Source organism: Centrocercus urophasianus, unplaced genomic scaffold, assembly GCF_019232065.1.
Source record: "Centrocercus urophasianus isolate 14NV4802_14NV808 unplaced genomic scaffold, USGS_Curo_1.0 seq_74, whole genome shotgun sequence".
In the NCBI taxonomy this organism is placed as follows: domain Eukaryota; kingdom Metazoa; phylum Chordata; class Aves; order Galliformes; family Phasianidae; genus Centrocercus; species Centrocercus urophasianus.
Window position 1 is genome coordinate 726292 of NW_024885355.1, and position 23555 is coordinate 749846.

Sequence of the window (23555 nt, forward strand, 5' to 3'; positions counted from 1 at the left end):
CGGTCGCCATGACGACGCGCGGTGCCTCCTCTGCTCAGCTCCGCCTTCAAGCGGGCGGGCTCAGCTCGATTCTCCGCCCTCAGATCTCCGGGCCCGGCAACCTTCTTCTTCCCTCCCTCCCTCCCTCCCCCCCACCCCCCCCTTTTTCCATGCTTTTTTTTCCTTTTTTTTTCTTTTTCTTTTTTTTTTTTTTTCCCTTTTTGCTCCGCTGTGGCCTAAAGCCGGCGCGCCGCGATGGCTCCGGCCGTTGACCGGGAGGGTTACTGGGGCCCTCCGACCTCCACCTTGGAGTGGTGCGAGGAGAATTACGCCGTCTCCTACCACATCGCCGAGTTCTGTGAGTGGAGCCGGGCTTCCCCTCCTTCCCCCCTTCCTTCGTGCTCCCCCGCGGGTGTTGTGAGGGCCCCCCAACCGCACACGCTGTGCCCTAGGGCAGGGGGATTCCCCTTCCTTCGTGATCCTACGGGAAGCGAATGGTGTGGGCTGGGGAATAGGCGTACCCCTCCGCCAGCCCGGTGGGTGAGAATGGGTCCTTTCCCCCAAATCCCTGAGGGCTTTGCTTGTCCCTTCCCCCTTCCCCAGATCCCTGCCTGAAGGAAGGCCGTTTCTCCCAGTGTATCATCTCGTGGTCCCTTCTGCCCAGACTCTGCCCTTTTGGCTGTGCCCAAGCAGCAAAAAGGTGCCTGAAGGTTGTGGAGGGTTTGAAGGGTTTTGCCATTGCATTAAAGGTGTTCTTGCAGCAGTGCGTGGATAACCAAAGAAGGAAGCCTTCCCAGAGCGCTACAGGTCCACAGCCAGCAGTGGGTATCTTTATACAGAGCTGGCATCTTCAGCTGCCTGATCTTGGGTTGCCCAGTTCCTCGAGGTGCTTTATAGTAGCTGGGCCCCACCTGTTGGCATAGCTCTGAGGAGCAGCAAGAGGACAGGTCGCTGTGTGGACCTCAAAACTCTGTTCTTCAGGAGCAGTCAGGAATTTAAATGTATTCCAGTGTATTTCGGAGGGAAGGCGTTTGAACTATGCAGTCATCCAACAGGCTTGTTGGGTTCAGAGGGTTTGAGATGCTGTATGTCGTGGTAGGGAGTAAAGAATCAAGCCCTGTCTCTAATGTGTTGTTGAAAAATTACGTATTTTTGTGTTCTGTGGCTTCAAATGATGTAGAAGTTTTGTACTGCCACCTAACCCTGTCCTACGAAGGCTTTCATGTCCATTTGATGAGAGTGCTTTTGAAGTCTTAAAACTATAGGAAAGTAGTTCGAAAACTGAACAGGCTCTTCTAACCTGAAATGCTTGGAGTGGGAAGCCTGAGAGGGCCTTTTGCATAGCTGGGATGCTTCAGCAGCACTTTGGAAGAGCGTGGTATGCAGGAGAGTGAAGGTTCTGGGTGTACCTCCCGGGCTGCGAGTGGGTGACAAACACTGACATGGGTGGAGGACCAAAAGAAATAGTTGTTATTTATTGTTGAGGTTTTCAGAGTGTGGGAATGGGAAAGAGTGAATAACATGAGCACGGATGGCATAGAAACTGAGAGGAATAGGGATGTTGGGGTGTAGATTTATGGCTGAAAAGAGGCTGCTAAGAGAGGGCTTAATACTCTAAAGTGGGACAAACGTAGGAGTTCTTAAATAGAGTGACAGTTTTGCAGAGTATGTATTTTTGTGTTTTCCTCTTGGCAGAAATTGGTTTGAGAGATAATCTGCATGGGGAAGAGGAAGTTGGTACTTCACCATGTGAAAGTAGATTTGGCTAGCATGTAAATTTTGAAGTAACCCCTGCACTGTTGGGTGTGTGAACTGATAGTTTTCATCTGCTTCTAGATTAGACAAAGAAGATGAGATTAAAGGTGTGTGTTTAGGGGCAAAAGTAAAAAGGGATTAATTACAGAAGGTTTGGTCTCTCCTTATGGTTTTAGTGTTGGGGACTGCAGTTTGTTGGTCCGTCAGTTGTGCTGAAACAACTGCATATGAAAGCTGTGCTGTAAGCTGCAGCACTTAAATGGACCAAGCTCAGCAAGAAAAGCAATTAAACAAAAACTCAAATTCAGAGAGCAAAGAAACCAGAAAGTACAAAAATATTTTTCTTGCATCTCTCCCCGTTCTCACTGTGGTAATTTGTGATGTTGCAGTTAATTATATTTAAAGCTCTGTTACTTTGTCTTACCTTATTGAATAGCAAAAATCACTTTTGGACTTCCGGCTGACTTGGTACCACTCAGTTAAGCTGGTGGTGTATTTAAAATATTTTCATTAAACATTTATTGTAATTAATTCGTAAGAAATCATTGAAGACCCAAAGTTGAAGGATGCTGATGGGTCCAAATCAAATATTATGTTTTCTTCAGGTTTCTGAAGTATGCAAAGAGCCAAACTGAAAGCTTGTTTGGCAAATTAATTCCTAGAGCCATTTAGCAATTTATTTTTATACACTAATTTTAGTAGAAATTGCTACCAGTTGTGTTCCAGAAGCAGTTCTTTGCTATTCACTTCTTAAAGAAACAGCAAGCAACGGCAGTTCATCAGCTGTACCTGTTCAGAGGTGTGAAGGTAACGTGGTGCAGACTGTTGTTTGTTGTTTTGTTTTGTTTATTTAGCATGTCAAGTTTGCAATGCCTTCGTATGCCCCAAAAACAAGGACTTGCATTCAAAGACTCGTGCTTTAACTAAGGAAAATTGTTTTTTTCGTGCCTTTGAGTTTGCATCTAGCCAGTTTTCCTTCCTTGTGTAGGTGGATGACTAACTAAATAATATTAAACTGATTGAAATGGAGAAGCAGATGAAGATAATTACTTCACCAGCCTGTGTTTGATGCTGAAATGACTCTCGCATCCCTCACTGATGCATCTATTGTGTGGTGTAGAAATTCAGTCAGTGTTCCTTGGAGTTTTGGATTAATTCTCATGAGCTAGAGGGCAAGCAGTACAGGTGCATTTCTTTAGAACTGATCCTTTCTACCTCCCAGTGTGTGTATGCTGAATTATCTGAGCTTTTGTGCGCCAACAGAAGCGAAATAAGACCACCACCACCCTCCCACCCAAACAAACAGAACAAGGTCAAATGTAAGTCGTGTTGTTACAGTTTATTCCTTGTTTCGCAGGGGTGATGTTTCAGGTGAGTTTAACCCATATAGCATTCAGTTCTTGGGCTCTGTTTTGATTTGAACATTTGTATGATAAGTACTGTGTCCTTCTTGCATCCGTACTCTGGGAAGCACGTGTCTTGTAGGCTTTGGAAAGTGGATATAACTGATCTTCGTAATTTCTGTGCTGTGGTTCCAAAGGGTTTATGATTCTCTGTCAGAAGAATCTGTTGTTGCTACCAACTCAGTGTTTGGTTTCAGTTCTGATCAAACTTTGGTGGTGTTTCTGGGTGTGTGGAATAAGGCCTTGTGCTGTTGTCTGTGAGTAATGCGCATGGCCTACAACAGAACTGCTTTCAGGTGGAGTAAACTCATGTTGGCACAGACAGTGGCAAGCATCTTGAAAGCAGCTTCAGGCTTCCAAGGAACTGTTGTCAGATTGTTTCTTTCTTGGCCTCTGATCCTGTGTCACTATGTTCTGCCACCTTCATTTAAGAAAATATGCTTTTATTACCTTTTGTTTTCATTGAATGCTTGTTTACCATATTTCTTGAGCTGTTCTTTCCTTATAGAACCAATATTGGGGGGTTGAATTGGGGGGGAGGGGAAGACATTGTTTTGGTCTGCTTACGATTCAGGTCAAGCAGGGCTGGGCTCTGAGCACCTGATCGAGTTGTAGGTGTCCCTGTTCGTGGCAAAGGACCAGATGGCCTCAAAGGTTCCTTCCAACTCAACTCTGTGATTAGAGCCACTTCTGCCAGTGTTTCTGAAATCCTTCCTATTTTTCATCTAGATGAGAGGTAGAGGTGAGATGGCTGTTACCTGTGTTGTTGGATACAAGAGATTTCGTTCACATAGATATTACTATCAGAGAATTCTCTGTTGGAAACTAACACAAAAATACCTGTGCTTTCTTTGAGCAAGCCTTAAAAAAAAATAAAAAAATTGAGCTGTCAACAAATACACCTGTATCTCTGTTCTGCATGGGAGTCATTACTTTGGAACCTGTCAATTTGCTTAATGTACTTAAAGTTGGGAAAACATCTTGGATGTTGGATTTTGACTGCCGTGTATATACTCTTACCTGTTCCTCTCGAACATCCTGCTTTATTTTGCTTCCTTTGCCAGAGGCTTTGAAAAGGGGCCAGAGGCTGAAAAGCTTGATATTGCTGTGTGAGTGAAAATAAAGAAAGAAATGAAGTGAAATAAACCCAAACTGTCTGGCTTCAAGAGCTCTGTCTGTTCTTTCTATCATGAAGTGGCAGGTGAAGGAAGAATCATGAGGATTAATTGGGTGTGATCAGCCCAGCTGCCTGGCTGCAGCTGAATTATTTAAAGGCATCATGAAACCAGTGGTTTCTAAAGTGCTGTTTAAAAAGAAGACAGTGTCACAGCCCTGCAGCTTTCAAGACTGAAAGGGATTTGGACGTGCAGCCTTAATGACCTGATTGCAGGAAGCCGCATCACACATTTCCTCTTTAAACTTATCAGGTTCCTTCAGGGAGCTCCCTCAACTTAGGGGGTGGTAGAGATGAAAAGGTAAGGGAAGATTAAACTAATTGATGGTGCCTGTAATGTCAGGTGGAGTGTACAGAGCACTGTGGAGCTGCGGGATGCTTTTCAGCACAAACACTTCTCACTTGGTTTTTCGTGCTGTGGACAAAAGGAAGTTGATAGAAGGGTCTTTTTATTCGAAGAGGGATGTTGCAGAAGGAAGCTCGTTAGGCAGACAGCTGTCTCTGCTTACAAGTAACTTTTGGTCAGTGGCAAATAACTGCTGCATTATTTTTATTTCTCTTCCTAGTTTGTATATGGGTATGCTACAGCTGGAAGATCATCTTGTAGCCTTGCTCTGATTTATAATTTTTCCTTTTCTGTGTGTGGGTCTCTGATCCTTGATGCTCCTCTACCTGTCATGTCATGATAGCTTAACTTTTACAGCTTTCATTAAAAGGCATGGTCAAAGGCTTCAGGAAAATCCAGGCTTGCCCAGTGAACTTGTTCTCTTCTATCCCTCACCTTGTGGATGTGCTTAAAACTCGTGTGTGTTGTATAGCTACTAAGTGACAATAAAAGCCTTAAATATGGTTTAACAAAGCATTTAATTACTCTATAATTAGTGCTTCGCATTCGGTACTTGTACAGCTGGCATTTGGACATCTGCCACTCCACATGGTAACAGAGCAGTGGCATTTGTACAGTTCAGTTCTGCTTCATGCAGGCTGAAGCAGAGAAACTTATGAACTGCACGATATTAATCTGCAGAGTATGTATTATTAGCTAAGCATGGGAAAGTTAATGTAAAATAAATTATGGTAAAGGAACACTGCTGAGTTCTGAATGCCTGTAAATGAGCCTTTAGTGACAGCTGTCCCAACTGAAAAACAAAAATGTCTTCAGTCTGTTTGGAGTCTGTCTTTGATTTTTGAAACTGCTGTTTCTGTAATGCGTTTTCCATATTTGCTGGAGCCTTCTGTAGAACAGTGGGGAAGATGTTTTCTAAACAAAAGAATAATATTAATCACTGTAAAAATGTTCAGAGGAACTCGGTGTTGTTTTCAAGCCCAGGAGCTAAGTGGTATATGGTCATTTTGTCCTGCAGGGCCTGCAAGCACTATTTGGCCATTCTCTCACTTTTCAGTGGCATAAAGAGGGTCACAGGAAGGTTCACAGATCGTGAGAGGTTAAAAAATGCAAAAAGAGTTTTTAGTTCAAAGTACATATCAAATAATAACACGTACAATGCTGGGAGTGAGTCCAGCTGCAAACAGTTCTCGAGTCAAAGCTACCTACCTTTGGCTTTGAGTTTTCTATCCGTGCAACTCTTCATGCCTGCCTCATTAATTACAGCCATTTTTCAGTCCATTAGCAGAGAAGAAAAGCTGCTGCATGAATTCAAGGCACTTGACTATTTTGGTAGTTTTGGAAGCATTACAAAGAAGTCAGGAAAGTGTCAGGTAAAAAGAAATTTCTAGACAATATTAGAGCTCAGAAAACAGAAGCACTGGTTTTGCACTGATCTTTTTTACCACTGACAGATCTGAGTATCTCAGTATCCCAGACAGGCAAGCTCTGGGCAGGGTTGCAGTGATTTTATGGGTAGCATTTAGGTTTGACAATGTGGGCACAGATCTTTTTGTGCATCTAAAAAACTGAGCGTAAATACTCAGGTTTCTTGTGCTAGCTCACACAGGTCATAAAATCATCATTAAGGTTGGCAAAGACCTCTGAGATCATCTGGACCAACAGTCAATCCATCACCACCATGCCTGCTAAACCTTGTCCCTCAGTGCTGTAAAGTATTTTGACCAGGCTTATTTATTTCTTTAAAGGGAACCAGTGTGTCTGCAGCCTGGGAGGTAGCAGCTCTCATTCATTCATTTCTGGTGGCAGAGAGGCACCCTTGGTGCTCAGCCCTCCCCCAACCATCTGATGCTTCTCTCCATTTCTTGACCTTTCCAACTGGTGACTCAACCTGCCTTCTACACTGCAGATCTTTCCTGAGGGAAATTCCAAAACTTTATTTCCAAATTGAGATTAATGTCCAGCAGCAATGTTGCTTTCCAGCTGTGTCCTGGGGCATTAGTTTATTGTATCATTTTTTTTTATTGTCATTGGTTTTGCTGGGGAGATGTTATTCCTTGGTTTGATTTGTTTTCAGAATGTAGTGTCCTTGGAGTGACCTAGCAGTGATACAGGCATCTTTTGAAGGATCTCCAGCTGGCTGTGTGAGCAAGAAGTTATTTTCCCTTGCAGCCTGGTCCAAGCAACACTGTGCTATTGATTCTCTTCTCTAACCAGAGGAGCTGGTGAAGATGAATCACCAGAAGTTCTTGTCAGCTGGGCAACTTTCAGGCTTTCAGTTTGAGATTTGACTTTCGGGTTTGAGGAGAAGACAAGGTTTGCTCTGCTTTAGGCAGGAAAGTAAACAGGCAGGATTAGAGAAAGACAATGCTGAGGGTGAGCTGGACATCTGCCTCTACCTGCAGGTTTGCACCAGGTGTGGGTATCCGGGACACAATGTGTAATTTACACCAACCCTTCTTTCCTCTCAATATCTTCCTTCACGTTTGCTTCCCTGTGAGTTGGGATGTATGGCAGTGGATGTCTGTGTATGACTTGTGTGGTTTCCAGCTAGTAGGATTTCAGTATATCAACCTTATGGTCATAAAGCATGACCTTGGAAGCTCTCTTACTTACACAATGCCTTAATGAGCTCATTATTTGCAGTGAAAGCTCAAGATACTACTGCTCTGTAGGCTGGATTTTCAGTAATTGCTAATTGCAATTGGATAGGGGCCTTCATTTGGACAAGATCCAGCATCCAGAAATCAGATAAAGTATTAGACCAAAAGGAAGGAGACTGTAGTGCTGTTGTAAGATAGTTAAGCATTAATAATAGCCTGGAGCATTGATGATCCTGGGACAAAGTAATTCTGTCCACTGTCATTTCTTCATCACATATTTCCATCCTCCCAAGTCAGAGCCATTTGTCTGGACCATGGTTTGCCTCCCAACTGGAAAGCATGCTGCTCCCATCCCCTCTAATGGGTGTTTTGACCTTACCATGAGGAAGCACAGGGATCCTTGAAGAATTAGTTGCATATCTTCTTTGTGAAATAGTATCTGCAGACCTGGCTTTGCTCTGAAGCAGTTTCCAGCATTGCTGTGCTGTTAAGGACAGCCAGGTCTATGCTGGCTCTGGACTGCAGTGGGCCAGGGCACATTCCTCCTATAGGGCACAGCTCTTTTCAGGTTCTTGTTGATTTATAAATAAAGATTTATATATGTCAAAATTGCTCTGGGTGATATTTTGCTCATGAGTAAAAAAACGTCTTTTTTTCCTCCCCTCCCTCCCCCCCAAGTTGTTTTTACAGCTGTGGAAATGAATAGAAGGGAAGAGCAGTCTGGAGAAGCAAAAGGTTTTTCTACCAACTTTTGATTTGGTAACAGAAGCTTAGAAAGAGAGCAAAAGGAAGGTGCTTGTGTTCATGGCCTACTGTTACCTGCAGGTCAGGCTTCTGCAAATGGCTCTCCATAAAGCTGCAGCTAGCTGCATAATGTGGGAGATCATAACTTTCTTCAGAAGCAGCAGAGTGAAAACCAGGTGAGAATTGCTGGTTTATATTGCTTGTGGCTCTTTGGAAATGGTGACTGTTGGCTCTAAGAAGAATCAGCTCAATTGGACTGCATAGATGCTTCGGGAAGTAGCAGAGAAGTGTGGCAGGGCAGTGAAATCATCCAGCAGATGTTGTTTTCCTTCACTTAACCAAGCTGCTATGGCTTTGTGGTCTGTGATATCACAGTTGTTTTTCACTCAGGCGTTTGGGACTTGATGGCTCTTAATTCTTTTAAGGCCCAAGTTTATCTTCCTGTGATACTGTCTTCCATACGATGTCCAATGGGAGCACAATACTCGAATGCTAAAATTGAGTCCATCATACTTAAATTTGCCTGTATTTTTTCCTCTTTTCTGTTGTAGGCTGTAGAGAAATGTTTCCTTTTCCTAAACACATCCTGCTGGGAGGTCTTCTATTCTTTTTCTTGTTTTGTCCTTGAACTTTCCCACAGTGATTTCCATATGTCTTTTGTGTTAATTTATATTTTCTTCCACTTTTGCTGTACTTCTACATTTGTCTCAGAGCTGTCCTCTAAAAGTTTCCTCTGCCAGTCTTTGAGCCAGCAGTTGTGCTGGGAACTTGGTTCATTTTGTGTTCAGTTTGCTTATCTTTGCAGAGTAGATCGTCTTCCTGCCCAAATGTCTTCCAGCTAACATATGAATTGTTTCTTTGCAGCTACTGTATTAAACAAAGACGGTGTGTAAAGCTTTAGTCTTCAATGCACTGCATTCTCTCTTCCCATATTTGGTTTAGATTGTGAGATTGTTCAACTTAGACTTCAAACTTACTGTCTTTATGGAGAAGAATCTTCATTTTCACATAGATAGAATCACAGAATGGCCAGGGTTGGAAGGGATCTCAAGAATCATGAATCTCCAACCCCCTGCCACTTGCAGGGCCACCAACCTCCACATTTCATAGCAGCCCAGGGCCCCATCCAGCCTGGCATTGAACACTTCCAGAGACAGGGCATCCACAGCCTCTCTGGGCAGCTGTTCCAGCACCTCACCACTCTCACAGTAAAGAACTTAATAAATAGCTTTTGCCAACATTTGTGGGCTAATAGGCAACTACTTTAATTTTTCGAGTGAGAACATGCAAGTTGTGTTGAAATGACAAGTAAAAGGAGTTACAAATAGCAGACCAGGAGAAGACACAGCCTTCAAATGTTGGGTTAGTGAATGAGGTACAGAAGTCCTTGCAGGAGGTTGTCACCTGAATTACAAACTGTTAGAAAGACTTTAAAGGTGACATACTTAGAAGAAAAAAACCTAAAAGAAGTAAAGTTGGATGTTAGGAAGTGAGTAAGAGTAATAAGAGTCAGTCATTTCAGAGATCAGATGGTTGCTGGTTTTTTCATTATTTTCTTTATCTCATGCAGAATCACAGAATTGTAGGGGTTGGAAGGTCCAGAGATCATCGAGTCCAACCCCCCTGCCAAAGCAGGTTCCCTACACCAGGTTTGGATGTTGTATTGAGGAGCATCGTTTAGTGAGTACTATTGGTGATAGGTGGGTGGTTGGACTGGATGATCTTGAAGGTCTTTTCCAACCTTGGTTATTCTGTGATTCTGTGATCATTGTGTTGGCAGCCATACGGTTCTTAAGGTGGTGCTGCAAGAAAAAATGGCAGTTAATTCTGGATGGAGGTTTCTGTTGGTTTGCTGATGAGAGAGAAAAAGTCATCAAGTGGTATTGTGGTGGCTGCTGTGTGTCTGATTCAGGCTGTGGTTGCTGCTGGTTCATCATCTCAATTTACATTTATCACACCCCATCCTCCCTTTCATTTTCCTATCATCCGTGTGAGATGAATCATCAGTAGGAGAGACTTCTAGCTTTATCATTCTGGACACCCATGAGAAATCCATGATGAAAGTCAGGAAGGCAGGAAAGCAAGAGGGTTTGGATTTTGATGAAAGCTTTCTAAAGTTAATGCTGCAGGTATCTTGAAAAAAGCACTGATCCATGTTATTTTCTGCTGCTCACCTTTCAGAGATGCTGAGCTCTCATGCTTCACTGCACAGTGCCTGGGAAGGAGCTGCCAAAGCCTCTGAGACCATTCCCATAGGATACTGTGCCTCAAGGCACTGCATCTGGAGTAAGGGTAGAGGATGCTGAGCTGGATGTATTCTGCTAACTCAACGTCAGCTGCCAGAAGCTGTGCTTCTATGCTCAGAGAATCTCAGGCTTAGAGGAGTTGGTGCAGGCACTGAGTGTGAAGCCAGTACACTGATCCCAGCATAGGAGAGGAAAGGTGAACAAGGAGTTAAGTATGATGAAAATCAAATTAAATGGATGATCTCTGTAACAAACATCATCATAATCACTTCAGTTTTAACATTGGCTCGAGAGTAAGCTTGCCTTTCTTGGTAGCTTCTTGGCAGTCTGACATCAATTTGTCTTAAAATAACATTTCAAATAGGTTTTATTTTGTTTCCAGTAAAGGCTGTAGTGGCAGCAAATCTGCCCTTCAGCAATGAGCTTATCACATGTAATATTCAAACTTTACATCATCTCAGCCTAATCTCTTTACACTTTGATTGCATTTTCCGGATGTAGGTACTTGCTTTCAGTGTGCTTTCTAGATTGATATTGCAAATGATGTGTCTGTTAACTGTTTTAACTTCAGATTTACCTGCAAAATCCTTCCAGGTGTACTTCCAATGGTTGGTCTGCTTGTGTCTTAGGTGTGCGTTTATCAGGGAAATGATGCTTTCTTTCCCCATATTCCAGAAAAGCAATGTTCAAAGATGGCATATCAGCTACTGGTAATGAAAATGAAGTCTAGGTAGTTGTGGATGCCTTGGATTGGAAATAAAGTACAGTGGTAAGGAGGTGTTCGCTGTCTTGTTCGTTCAGACTTCTTGCAAACTCAAGAAAATGGTCAAGGATATATTCTGGCATTTTTGTTTCGTTCTCAAATACTGTTACATTTAGTATAATACTTTCCTCTGAACCCCAAAAATATTAATTAATGCTTCAGAACACCTTGTACTGTAGGCGTGTCTGGATGTGATAGGCATGGTTAAAGCCATAGGAAGATAATTATCAAAACTGGCCTTCAGTAGTGAGGAACTACAGAGAAAGGAGGACAGTCCAAGCCCACAGCAGCCCTACTGTGTATCTCCCTTCTATCGCTGGAAAAAGTGCCCTTGAAGTGACAGAAGGACCACCTCTGCTTTGGAATCCTGAAGTAAGATATCACATTGATGTCCTGGGCAGATGCTCTTTCCACAGCTGGTTTCATCCCATACAGAGGAGATGCTGAGAACATCCCCTGTCTTTCATGCTCTCAAGTCACACCCTCAGAAGAACCACACATCCACGTGTGGGGCTGTCATGTGCTTTTCCTTCATTTTGTTATCTTCTTTAAGAGTTCCAGTAGGAGGAGAACTCCATTATGCTAAATGCTGTAAGAGCTGGTACCTAAGGAACTACAGTTCTTACTCTTGCATACTTTGAAACTATAATTAGAAGAGATGATGTGGGTAAGTCAGTTATTGTGCTAGGTAAGGGTAGTAGAGTGGCTGGACATACTCTCTTCTAACCTGTCTTCCCCTCGCAGGGGTATTAAGGATAAACACACAGAAGACTGGAGTGGTTCAGACACAGCAATAATAGAAACTAAATAGGTAATGAGTATTTTTTTTGCTTTTGAGAGGGAAAAGCAAAAGCTGCTTAGTCCAACAATGGGTGTTTCACCATCTAAATTGAAGTCTGCATTATTTTACATGGTTGTGCAGCTATCAGTTTCTAATGAAGAAACATATGGAGTTATTTTAAAATTTGCTTTCACGCATTTATTTTATTTTTAGAGCAACATAAGGAATAAGATCAGTGCTGGAACAGTCTCCTGTTAGATTCTAATTTTTTAGTGTTTTTATTACGCAGTAGCAAAGCGATTTTCATAGAGGTGAGAGTCAGGAAAAGGATAACTTAATTGTAACCTAGAGCAATTACAGAAGCTGTAAGGAGACATAGCAAGGAGAGGGCTGTGCATTAGAAAATACCTGTACAGTGTGGGTGTTCAAACTGAGCTTGCTCACGCCAGCTCTGTTAGCAGCATTGAGAGCTTTCTCTTCTAATTACCTTCTACACGTTGGTTGTTTTGAAGAACACAAACGTGTCATGCAATACTGTAATTGGAGTAGAAGCATCTACAGAAATATTGGCTGAGTGGGTACACTGAATGCCAAGGGATGAGTTCTGCTGCTGGGATATGAGATGCATAAAGCTGTAAGTCAGCACTTCTTGCTTGATGCAGCATGTTGGAACTGCTCATAAAAGCACTGGAGATAAAAATCAAATTGCGTTGTTAATAATTAATCTATTTTTTTTTTTTTTCCTTGAAATTACCTCATTACCCCTCCCTGATCCACTGAATCGCTGGAGTGGTTTACCTGTGCAGTTTTGTTTGAAGGATACCAGTGTATATTTAAGGATCCAGAGAACTGAAGACCCAGCAAGGCAGCAGCAGCCAAGAGAGGTCAAAGCACAGGTCTGGGATGCTGACTTCAAGCACAAAACCTCCTAGCTGGCCACCTGTTTTCCTTTGTAGTGCTCCTGGTTGCTCTTACCTGAGCCCCTTCTGACTTGTCTCTCTCAGATTTTCTCATAATATTACACTAAGGTACGTTTCTTATTTGCCTAAACCTATGCATAGCTGCATTAATACAGTATTCCTTTCCAATCTGCTTAATCTATCACAGTTTCCTGTGGTGTTCTACCGACCTTTAAATGTTAAAATTCTTACTATTTATAATAGCCTGGTCTTTAGGTTTCTAAATTAAAAAAAAAAAAAAGGAACAGCTTAGGGAGATCAGTCCCTGTAATAACCCATTGGATTGTATTGCATCTGGACCAATTCTCGTGGTTCTTGAGTAAGTTTTCATATGCAGCTTATACAGTTCAGTAGTTCAGTAGTCACATTGCTATTTGTTTCCTTCAGTATTTTTCCCATGTTGTTATTTGGACTGTGATGACTAACGTAAGTTGCAGCTGAATTGCTACAAGTAGTAGCTTCAGTTAATGTCCATGTAAAGGACATCAAGACTTCCTTAGCATATGGAAAGGAGACCTGAATTGCAAGAGGTAGGAATCAGTCATTTAAAAAGTACCTTCTCTTTTTCTTTAAGGTCAGGATTGCTCTGGTGCTCCAGCCTGGAGTCACTGGGTTGTGCTTCTCTGAATAACAGGAAGCTGACATCGATCTTTCATGCACATCAGTAAGTAGGGAGCTCAGTAATCACCTACTGGCAGAATTCCCGTCAGGATGACTCGCTTTTCTCCCCTCAAGGTCCTTCTGAAATATCAAAAGGAGGCAGGAGTTTTCATTTCCTGATGCTCTGGAGTGCAGTTATTGTGGACTTTGAAGTGGAAGATATTAAAAATGGCTGGTGTAAGTTGAAATCTAATTGCTAGACAGCCCTCCTAGTGCTAACTTAAGTGAAAGCAGTTCCAGATTGAAGGTAGTAGCCAAACCAGCTGATCCTGTGTAGTTGGGTTTTCTCAGCAATTATGAAATGCTGGATTTTGGAAAATCAGTGATGCAAACATCTTCTGGCCTCTGAGTTAGTTATTATTCACTGACAATATATAGCATGTACTGTATGGAAACTTACTGGATTTTCTTCAGATTAATTCCTTTGCTGATTGCTTACAATGCCGTGGTAGGTGAGCTGTGAGGCACTTCTGTCTTAGCAAGGACTCCCATATTGGATTTGACTGAGATTCTGGTAAGGAGATATTCTAGAATCCTCCGCTGTGTTTAAGTCATTAGGCTGCCTACTTCTCCAGTTTGGAATTCAGATTTCAACACCTTTTTGTCATTTTTTGTCTCATCTCACCTGCTGCAGCTGGGACTACTCTTCTTATGCCATTCTTACACTGTTAATCTCTGAGTTTCTTTGGTTTCCCATCTCTAGAAATCCTTCCATGTAGAGAATCCATCCTTTCTTAAGGAGAGGATATTTCCATGGTAGGTGGTTGTGCCCTCAGATAAAGAGCCACGCTTTGCACCAGAGCTGCTTGAGATGCTTCCGAGAACAAAAACTGTGAGATAGAAATTGTATCTGAAAGCAGCTGAAAGGATGATTCAAGTTCTGAATGTATCATGAGGCCATCTGACAGGCTTTGGTTTTTTAAAATTATTTTTGTTTTTTTAATCCATTAATGGGAAAAAAGGAGCAGCTATGTGATCCAGGTGCTGCACTAAAATTGTGCTGTGCAGCGTGAGGTGCACACAATGGAATAGATCATTTTCGCCTCAAAATCTTGTTTGTTTTCTAATCACACAAGACACATTGACTTTACAGGAGCTAGGTGTGTATATTTGAGAAGGCAGGAGCTACTTCCCTTTCTTGTGTTTCACAGTGAGCTGCTGTTGATTTTAAGGGTAGGTTGAAAGCCTGTAATGAATATCATGATTCTTAGAAGCTTTTAATAGCTAGCTGACATCTTAAGCTGGAAAAAAATCATGTTGTTCTTCGCTATCTGAAGGTAATGGTTATTTTTGTTGTTGGTTTGAGTCTTGCAGAAACCATACTGAATTCAAAAGTCTTCCTTTGAGCGTGAGACAGCCAGATGGAGAGCAGAAAGGCAAACGTCTTAACATTTGAAAAGGTCCTTACAGTTGGTAAACCTTAACTTATTCTATGTACAAACACAGGAGAAAGGATCTCTTAACACTGTAAACCGTGTTAGGTCACCTTGCCAAAAGCAGAAAATGATAATTTTGGCTTCTTTTTAAATATCACTTCTCTTCCTGCAATGAAAACATTCCTATTTTCTCTCTTTGTGCTATGTTCCTGCATCCTGCAAAGTATTTTTTCTGACTGTGCTTGACGTATTTGCAACTTCACATGGTTTATCCTTGTAACTTCTCATCCACGTTTATTGTAGAAATAACTTTCTAACATAGAAGTGACTGCATCTTGGGGAAAACTGAAAGCTTATGAAAGTAGGGTCCTTCAGGTTTGTGTACCTTAGCTATACCAAACTCTTCAGATAAGAGTATATTGCGCCCATGTTTGCCTGTAAATGCTATTTCCTCTTGAAGTTTTGTTTGTAACTTTGGTGTAAACCACTAACCATGTAATTTCAGTCTCTGTACAGATCTTCATGCATTTATGATACCATAAATATATTTTTAACGGTCCAAAGATGACTGTACATGCATAGGGGAAAAAAAAGACCAGTCAGTTTTGCTGCTCTGTTTGTATAATAGAGTGCAGCTGTGGTGAAACACAAGTAGAGCTGTCCTTCCGGGAGACAAAGGCTTGTTGAAGCGATGATCTGATTTTGTTTTGGTACAGTATGGTGTTCTCCCAAGGAATAAAATCATCCTCTGAAACAGCGCTTTGTGCTATAACAGTCTTGAAAACACTTAAGAAATTTGGCAAGGTTTGTCATCCAGTCTGCCAGTTAACATGGTTAGAAGTTAAACTTCTGTTTGACCTGGTACCAAGTATAATCTTCATGGTTGTAGGCCACCATATTGCATCACTCCAGTGTTGGAGCTAACTGAGCTTCACCCTACAGCAGCAGACAGCCTGTTACTATTGGGAAGTAACTCATAAATGGTTCCTCCTCATTTGGAAGATATTTTCTACCTGCTAGGATGCATTTATTTAAGCTTAGTTTATTATCCATTTATTCATTTGTCACTCTTATCCTTTATTTCATATAGCTCCCTTTTATCCATGGCATTTCCCATGCTGTGTTTGTGGAGCCTGGTTTTATGTGTATATTTAGAGTATAACTTTCCCATTTCCAACTTCAGTATCTGTTTCCTTTAAAACTTGTTTCAGTCAGTCCTCTGTTAATTACCTTCCGAGCAATGGGGCTGCAATTACTTGTCATCTTTTTCTTTTGTGGGATTGTCTGCTAATTTCTGTGCATGTCCCACTGCCACTTTTGAGGGAATTAGTAAAAATCCTTGTTAATGAATGGGTGAGCTCTTCTATACGAGGATAATCCTGAAAAAAAGAACACGACTTTTATGAAATCCACACTCCTGGGGACACTATGTTGAATAACTGCCTTGTTTTGGTTCTTGAAATAAGTAATTTTGCCAGCAGCGTGCTATAGAACTCCACTGCTCCTCCGCTCCTATTCCCTTTATTTAAAAACAAAACAGCACAATTTTCAATAAGTGTTTCCCAAATAGGCTTGCTTAATCCATGCTGGATAATATGGGCCAAAAACTGCCCAGGAGGAGTGTCAGGAATTTACAGCTACACTAGGTCTGCAGCATTTCCTATCGCAGCAGGATGGTCTTAAATTAAATGCTCATAAATTTTCAATAATTTAACGTAATTATAACTTTACAGGAAGTGTTGGAGCCTTTGTTTTCCTACGGAAGAATCTCTTTTCTGTCTTCCTGTATCCATTAGCAGTTTGTTATCCTACTGCAGATGGCTTTGAAGGTCACGTGCCTTCCCATCTATGGATAAACAATGTGGTATTTCTTTTATTCAGCACTTGCATATTTGAATTTTTGCCAGGTTTTTGACAATTTCATCATAAAGTGACCTTTAACAGTGATATTTACATCAATTCTAATGACATCTTTGTTAGATGGATGTATTTGACAGCTCCTTCGGAAAGCAGGAGTTTTGCTATCCAGTCTGTGTAGCCTTTGCTCTATTTTCTGAGGCTAGATGACATCTCTGCCTGATTTGTGGGTAATGGTGATGGTGATGTACCACATAGTGCTGCATTTTCAGCAGGTTTCTTCCAAACCTGGTCTACTGCGTCACTGTAGGAACGTGCTGATAGGTTAATGATTCCCCAGAGATACAGGGCATCCAAAAGGCCTGTTATATTGGTTCAAGCTAGTGTGTATTTGCAGAGCTGTTTTGATTTGTGGCCTCTCATTATCTTCATACGTTGTGCCTGTGGTTATTGAGATCTTAGGAAATCAGACTTTACATTTTGGCTATCTGCATTTAACTGATGGCATGTGAAATTTTGCAGCTTAATTTATGTGAGCAAGGTTCTACCTTCTTTTCTATCTGCTCTTGCCTAACTTGCATGTCATTTCATTCCCATTGCAAAACCTTTCTCCTTGAAACTTTGATTTGTGGTTGGGCTCAAAATCTGAATCCTCTCTGCTGAGAAATGTGCTATTTCCTTTTACTTCACTTGTACTTCTCACCATTTCATTGTGCATTTTCCAATGGCCAGGACAGTTTGAAAACATGTCTAAATGAGGATGGCTAAGTAGTCATAAGAAAGAAAAGAAGAGGGAAGGTTTCTTCATCTTCCCCAGTGCTGGAAAGGCTGTCCTGCCCCCTGGTATGAGAGCTGGGCTCTGTGCTTGTTCGTGCTGTCTCTGATTCTGCAGCACATGTGTCATTCCTTTGTGTTGCATCCCAGCTTCAGCAGGAGGGATGGAGAGCAGCAACGTCTTGCTGAAGCTCCAGCTTTTGATAAGCTTTGACAGTTGCCTGTCATGCTGATCGTTAGTGGCTTCTAACTTTTTTGCTATTCTTATTCATACCCTCTTGCTCTTAACCCTTTGCTGTTCCTTTTCGAACCTTCTTGCAATCTTTGATCGTGTTGTGATTTGTGATGTAGTGATTGCACACAAATAGTAGAGATTGAACTGGTTAATTTAGGAATGAGTCACTCAGTGACCTTAAGGATCAGAAGGGAGAACTGTGAGGGCAGAAGAGAAAACAGCTCGTAGAATACCTAGCTTTATCTCCTGAAGGACTTGGGTTTGAATTCATGTTCCATGCAATCAAGGAACCCTATCATCATCTAAGCCAACCTTTTCAGCTAATTTAGTATTCTCTTACTATGGAAAGTGGCAACAGAGTGAAAACAGTCTTCAAATGGTTAACTGTGCTGCGCCAGAATTTAACTGTGTGTGTTATGTTTAAGCAGAAGACAGTTTCAAAAAGATGCAGCTTCCTGGGTGACAACTGTTGAAGCAGCTTTGTATATTGAAAGTGTGTAGTATCCAATTCTAAATCCCTGCTTTTGCTTCTGTCCTACAGGGAACACAGTGAGTAACCTGATTTTCATTCTACCTCCAATCTATGGTGCGATTCGGACCTATAAAGATGGCCTTGAAAAGCGGTATTTAGCTGCATATTTATGTCTTACAGGTACGTGTAAATGTTAATTTGTGCTTCTGGCTGCCTTTATAAGAAAAGAACAGTGAACAATATCCAAATATTAATAAACCAAGTAGTGGAATCCAAATACTGTGTGTGAAACTATAACAGCTCAACCACATTGAGGTTTATGTTTACAGGAAAATACTGTTTAGAATCGTAGAGTCATAGAATTGCTAAGGTTGGAAAAGACCTTAAAGATCATCGAGTCCAACCGCAACCAAGAGCATGAAATTAGGGTGTATTAAATAACTCTGTGAGGTTTTCATGCGAAAGGTCTCTTTTGTGGTGCTATTTTCAAAAGCTTAATGGCATATTAGTGTGCTTTTTGTTATTTTTAAATAGTATTTGTATTCCATAGAAACAGGCAAGATTTTAGAGGAATTGAAAGAGCATTCTTTCATGAGTTGGAATTGGCTTTCAATTCTTGTTTGGCCCCAACAACCTAACTGCTGTTGTATTTGAGAAGTTCTGCAGGGACGGAAGAGAAAATAAGAGACCTTGGTGTATCAGTGGACTTCACTGCAGTCTGTTTCTTCCTGTAATAACAAAATACAGAAAATAAACGTATTCCTTTAAGTTTTCAGTTATGTAGCTACTAATCGCATTCCTTCTGAGAAAAGATGTTAAGACCATTCAGACTTGGCAGTAGGGTCTCTAGAAGTGGATTTCACAAATCTGTTTGCTGTAGCTCCCTTCTCTGGGGAGGCTGACTTTCCCAGTCTTCTCAGTGCTAAGACGCCTGTTTATTGCAAATGTTACATTTAAAACTGGCTTGCATATGTATTTAGATAAACATTGTCAGAAAGCAGACAACCATATGCTAAGTGTATTTGTGATGCCAATGAAGCTGTTACATGCACAAGGTACAACTCAGGGTTTTTCAGCTACTTGGAGACCTAGTTCAGCTTTGCTAATATGTGTGAAATATAGGCAGCCGTGGAAGCTCCTGAGAACTTTCCAAATAGCCATATGGAGGTGTTCTAGAGTTTTGAGTAAAAACTGAGTGTTTTTTTGTCTCAGTTTAAATTACTTTGGTGGAAGGAGCTTCTGAAGGCCAGAGAGAAAACGAAAGTTTGTGTAAGCATTTGAATCATAGAATGACTTGGTTTGAAAGGGACCTTAGTGATCATTGAGTTTTAGCCACTGCCATGGGCTGGTTGCCCCCACCAGCTCAGGCTGCCCAGGGTTTCATCCAGCGTGGCCTTGAGCATCTTCAGGGATGGGGCCCCCACATCTCTCTGGGCAGCAGTGCCAGGGCCTTACCGCACTCCAAGTAAAGGATTTTTTCCTACCATCTAATCTAAATCTCCCCCATTTAAAACCATTCCTCCTTGTCCCATTGGTATCAGCGTAAGAAGTCAATTTCCTTCCTGTTTATAAGCTCCCTTCGTGTACTGGAAGGCCACACTAAAGTCTCCTCAAAGTCTTGTCTTCTCCAGGCTGAACAAGCCTAATTCCCTCAGCCTTTCTTCATAGGAGAGGTGCTTCAGCCCTCTGAGCACCTTCATAGCCCTGCTCAGGACCCACTCCTAACAGATCTGCATCCTCCTTGTGCTAGAGGCCCCAGACCTGGATGCAGTATTCCAGGTGGGCTGCCTCACAAGGGCAGAGAGGGATAATCCCCTCCCTCACCCTGCTGCTACCCCTCAGTTGATGCAGCCCAGGATACTGATGGCCTTCTTGGCTGCAGGCACACACTGCTGGCTAATATCTAGCTTTTCCTCTACCAACACCCTTAAGTCCTTCTCCACAGGGCTGCTCTCAGTGAGTTCTTTTCCCAGTCCGTACACATACCTGGGATTGCCTGGACCCAAGTGCAGCACCGTGCACTTAGCTTTGCTAAACCTTATTTGAATCCCACAGGTCCACATTTCAAGCCTGTCCAGGTCTCCCTGGGTGGCTTCCCTTCCTTCAGCTTTGCTAAAGTTGACTCTTCCCTTGTTTTTGAATCAAAGTATCCTGAAAGATTAGTTCCTTCTAAAAGATTCCTTCTAAACTGAAAAATGGTCAAACTGCATTGAGTCTCACTATTTGCTATATATTGTAGCTGCTTCATGATGGACAGATTGTGCCATTGTTTGACCAGAACGTCAGCATGTCACACCAAGACTGCTAGAGGGATTTCCAGCTCTGAACCGGCTTTTATCATATACCAGTTAATGTGGTAAAAGAGTCTGTCTTTGTTCATAATAAACACCATAGACTTCCATTTTCTTGCTGTTTCTGGTGTTCATGAAGGGGAACTCAGCCTGCATACTTGGCAGCATTGCTGCAGGGCAGTCCTGACTTCCAGCTGGGCTCATCTGTGACTGGGGAGAAGAAGTCTTTGAATGCTGTCTGCAGTGATAATGCTTGCATGACTCGACTTTCATTTCTTATGTTAGAACCTCACATTACAGGTCACTGTGTGTGACCCAGTATGTTTCTCTTCTGTTTTGTCTCCATTTCACTATTCATAATGCTGGGCTGTTTTGTAGCAGTTGGGAGATATGAAAGAACGTAGACAGCTTTATCACTTCTTGGTGGAAAAACAAGAGCAGAATCGTGTGGAATCACAAGCCTCTTAACATCTGTTCCTCTACAGAAGAAAAAAAGCAGCAAATGAGAAGAGAAACAGAATTTTAAATGCAGTTGAAATGTGCCAGGAACATTGGCATTCTATCTCCGCATGTGACTGAATGAAAAACATACTGACACAGAGAGAGTAGGTGTACAGAAATGTCTTTGTGTTAGAAAGTGCCAGAGAGCACATTTCCTGAAAATGGTTTTATTTATGAACAGATTTCATTCTGTCACTAATTTATCACAAATACAGACTTAATCCATAAAGGAGCATTGAATGTAACGCAGAAGTGCTGGTTTCACTTGAGGCTTCATTGAAAACACCACCAGTTAGGAGCTCTGCTGTCAATGGGTTGTTTTGTCAAAGTAGAAAGTCTTTCACAGTTCTGCTCTGAAGATATGGGGGTGGGAGGGGGCACTGTAGTTAGTTATGTTGAATCATTACTGATATTTTACAAGAAGCTAGTAGGCAGCTGTCAAAGCGGACGTTGAAATGAAATCTGTTAGCATTTGAGAATGTAAGTGTTGTTTCTAGACGTTATTTCGATCCAGATCAGCTGCTCCTTTTGGATGCTTCCAGACATTCAGCTGATTGTCAGGTCCTTTGTTTCACCACGCTGTGTTCAGTGCTTTACTTTATACCCTACAATTTCTGCTGCTGACATCTATTTCCTCTTTGAACCCAGTGCATGTTGAATTAGGGGAGGACTGTTCATTTCACATACGTGCTAAGATCCCAACTTGGCTCAACAAGAATGGGGATTTCTGAATAACTATTTAAATAAATTCCTTGTTCGTACTGGTGCCAAAACTGGGTTGCACTTTACAACAAGTGTTTTGAGATGCAGCACACTGTTCTCAGCCTTTGTTTCTGCTGCGCTTCAGCTCGAAGGGCATATTGTCAATGAACTCAATAGAAAAAGGATGAGATTTTTAGTGAGAACTATTTATCAGTCAGTCTAAAGTTACTGAGATTATTCTTAAGCAGTCGCTTTAGCATTTTGCTTCTCATCAAGCAGGTAGAAGAGATCAGAGTGTCATTACCTCGAAGCAGTTGGTTTTGGGTGGCTCATTTTGATGCTTTGGTTTTTTATTGGGTTTTACCCATGACATTTTCTCTTCTTACGGGGAAATGTGATTTCCAAATGTTTTATGTTCTAGACGGGTCTTGATTTAAATATATGTATTTCTTTTTCCACTGAAACTGCATCTGCAATAAGAGTTGTTAGAAGCCCTTCACCCCAAATTAATTCCCTTATTTTTATCTAAGAGCCACAGAGATGCTGCAGAGGCTGTGTTTGTAAATCAGATGTGCTTGGGAATGTTCCTGCATGCTGAAGCCAAGCAATGTGGAACGGTCTGTCTGTTTATCTCAGCCTCCAAAAGAGGGAGACTGCATACAAATATCCTATTGGGCACGAGCTTGGGGCTCTTCTGGCTGCTGGACTGTGCTGGGAACTGCTGGGGAAAAGTGCTAGTTGGAACAGGCCAGGCTCATGCCACAGACTGTTCTAACCATTCTCTAGCACAGACGCTTGCATTATGCTGTCTGGGAACTGGCCCAGCTGTGCTGGAGTTCTCTGGTAGAGCTGTACGGTGGGAGTAGGCAAGGTCACTCTTGTCTGAGGCGGAGGAGGGAAACCAGTACTGAGCGTAGAAAACAAAACAACTCCATAAAAATAATTGATTTAATTCTGCTTTTTCATCTTTCATTCTTTGACTGTTTGTGGTATGCTGTAGTTGGCCAGCTGAATTGCTCTTATAATGATGTTGTCTTTAGTGGAAGCTTTGATACCAAGTAAATATGTAAATACCTAAATAAAGATGTTAGCAGCTAGAGCTAAATTTCATCCCACCCTTTACAGTGTTCTTTATTTTAATTTAAATTCGTGCCACATCTAGGTGATCCTAATATGTTGCTTTTTCTGTAGATGTTAGGTTATGATTAAAGAATAATTCGTAATGCTGATGGATAGTCTTATATCAACATGAATTGCCACTGCTTATGTGACAGATCTAATTTTTCCTCAAACTATTGAAAAATTCATAGAATCATAGAATGTTCTGGGTTGAAAAAGACCACAATGATCATCTAGTTTCAACCCCCTGCTATGTGCAGGGTCGCCAGCCACCAGACCAGGCTGCCCAGAGCCACATCCAGCCTGGCCTTGAATGAACAAGAAACGGTGTGATCACTACACAGACACAGCAGTATTTTGATAACTGTTTCTAGAAATTAATTATAGTCCTGGGATTAATGACTTGCAACAGTGTTACCTGTGGCATTTGATGATACTGAATAGGAAAGATAATCTCGAAATAACTGCTTCTAATCATGTTCCAGGAGGAAGGGGAGGAGTGTGTTTAGTAACAAGCTGTTGAGATTTATAGCCTCAATAGCATTTAAAAAATGACAACAAACACAAACAAAAAAGAAACCTAATAACATATTTTGTTAATTTAAAACGAGTAGCAATTTGTTATGCAATGGTTTTGTTCATACTCGAAAATAATAGTTACAATTTTTAATGGATTGTATCATGAAGATACTGAAATCAGCATGACAGCCACAGTAATGGGTGGCACTGTTTTAATTACGATCTCAATGTGCTTTTTCTGCAGAGTGATTAATAGTTATAATCTATTCTGTATATGCAGAAATACAGCTGTGAGA

General features: G+C 41.7%; 1 protein-coding gene across 4 annotated transcripts in view; it reads left to right on the plus strand.

The window, feature by feature from the left end:
• The first annotated feature begins 214 nt into the window (after positions 1-214).
• The window catches only part of ACER3 (alkaline ceramidase 3), a 50819-nt gene continuing 27478 nt past the window's right edge, over positions 215-23555 (plus strand). The window contains exons 1-4 of one of the 4 annotated variants that reach the window (XM_042838203.1): positions 10699-11824; positions 12585-12822; positions 13328-13417; positions 18197-18307. In XM_042838203.1, the coding sequence (XP_042694137.1) occupies positions 13408-13417; positions 18197-18307 (121 nt within the window). In that variant the 5' untranslated portion in view covers positions 10699-11824; positions 12585-12822; positions 13328-13407. Of the gene's footprint in view, positions 338-10698; positions 12823-13327; positions 13418-14714; positions 14814-18196; positions 18308-23555 lie in introns of those variants that run through there. The other 3 variants (XM_042838201.1, XM_042838200.1, XM_042838204.1) reach the window with 3 other exon arrangements.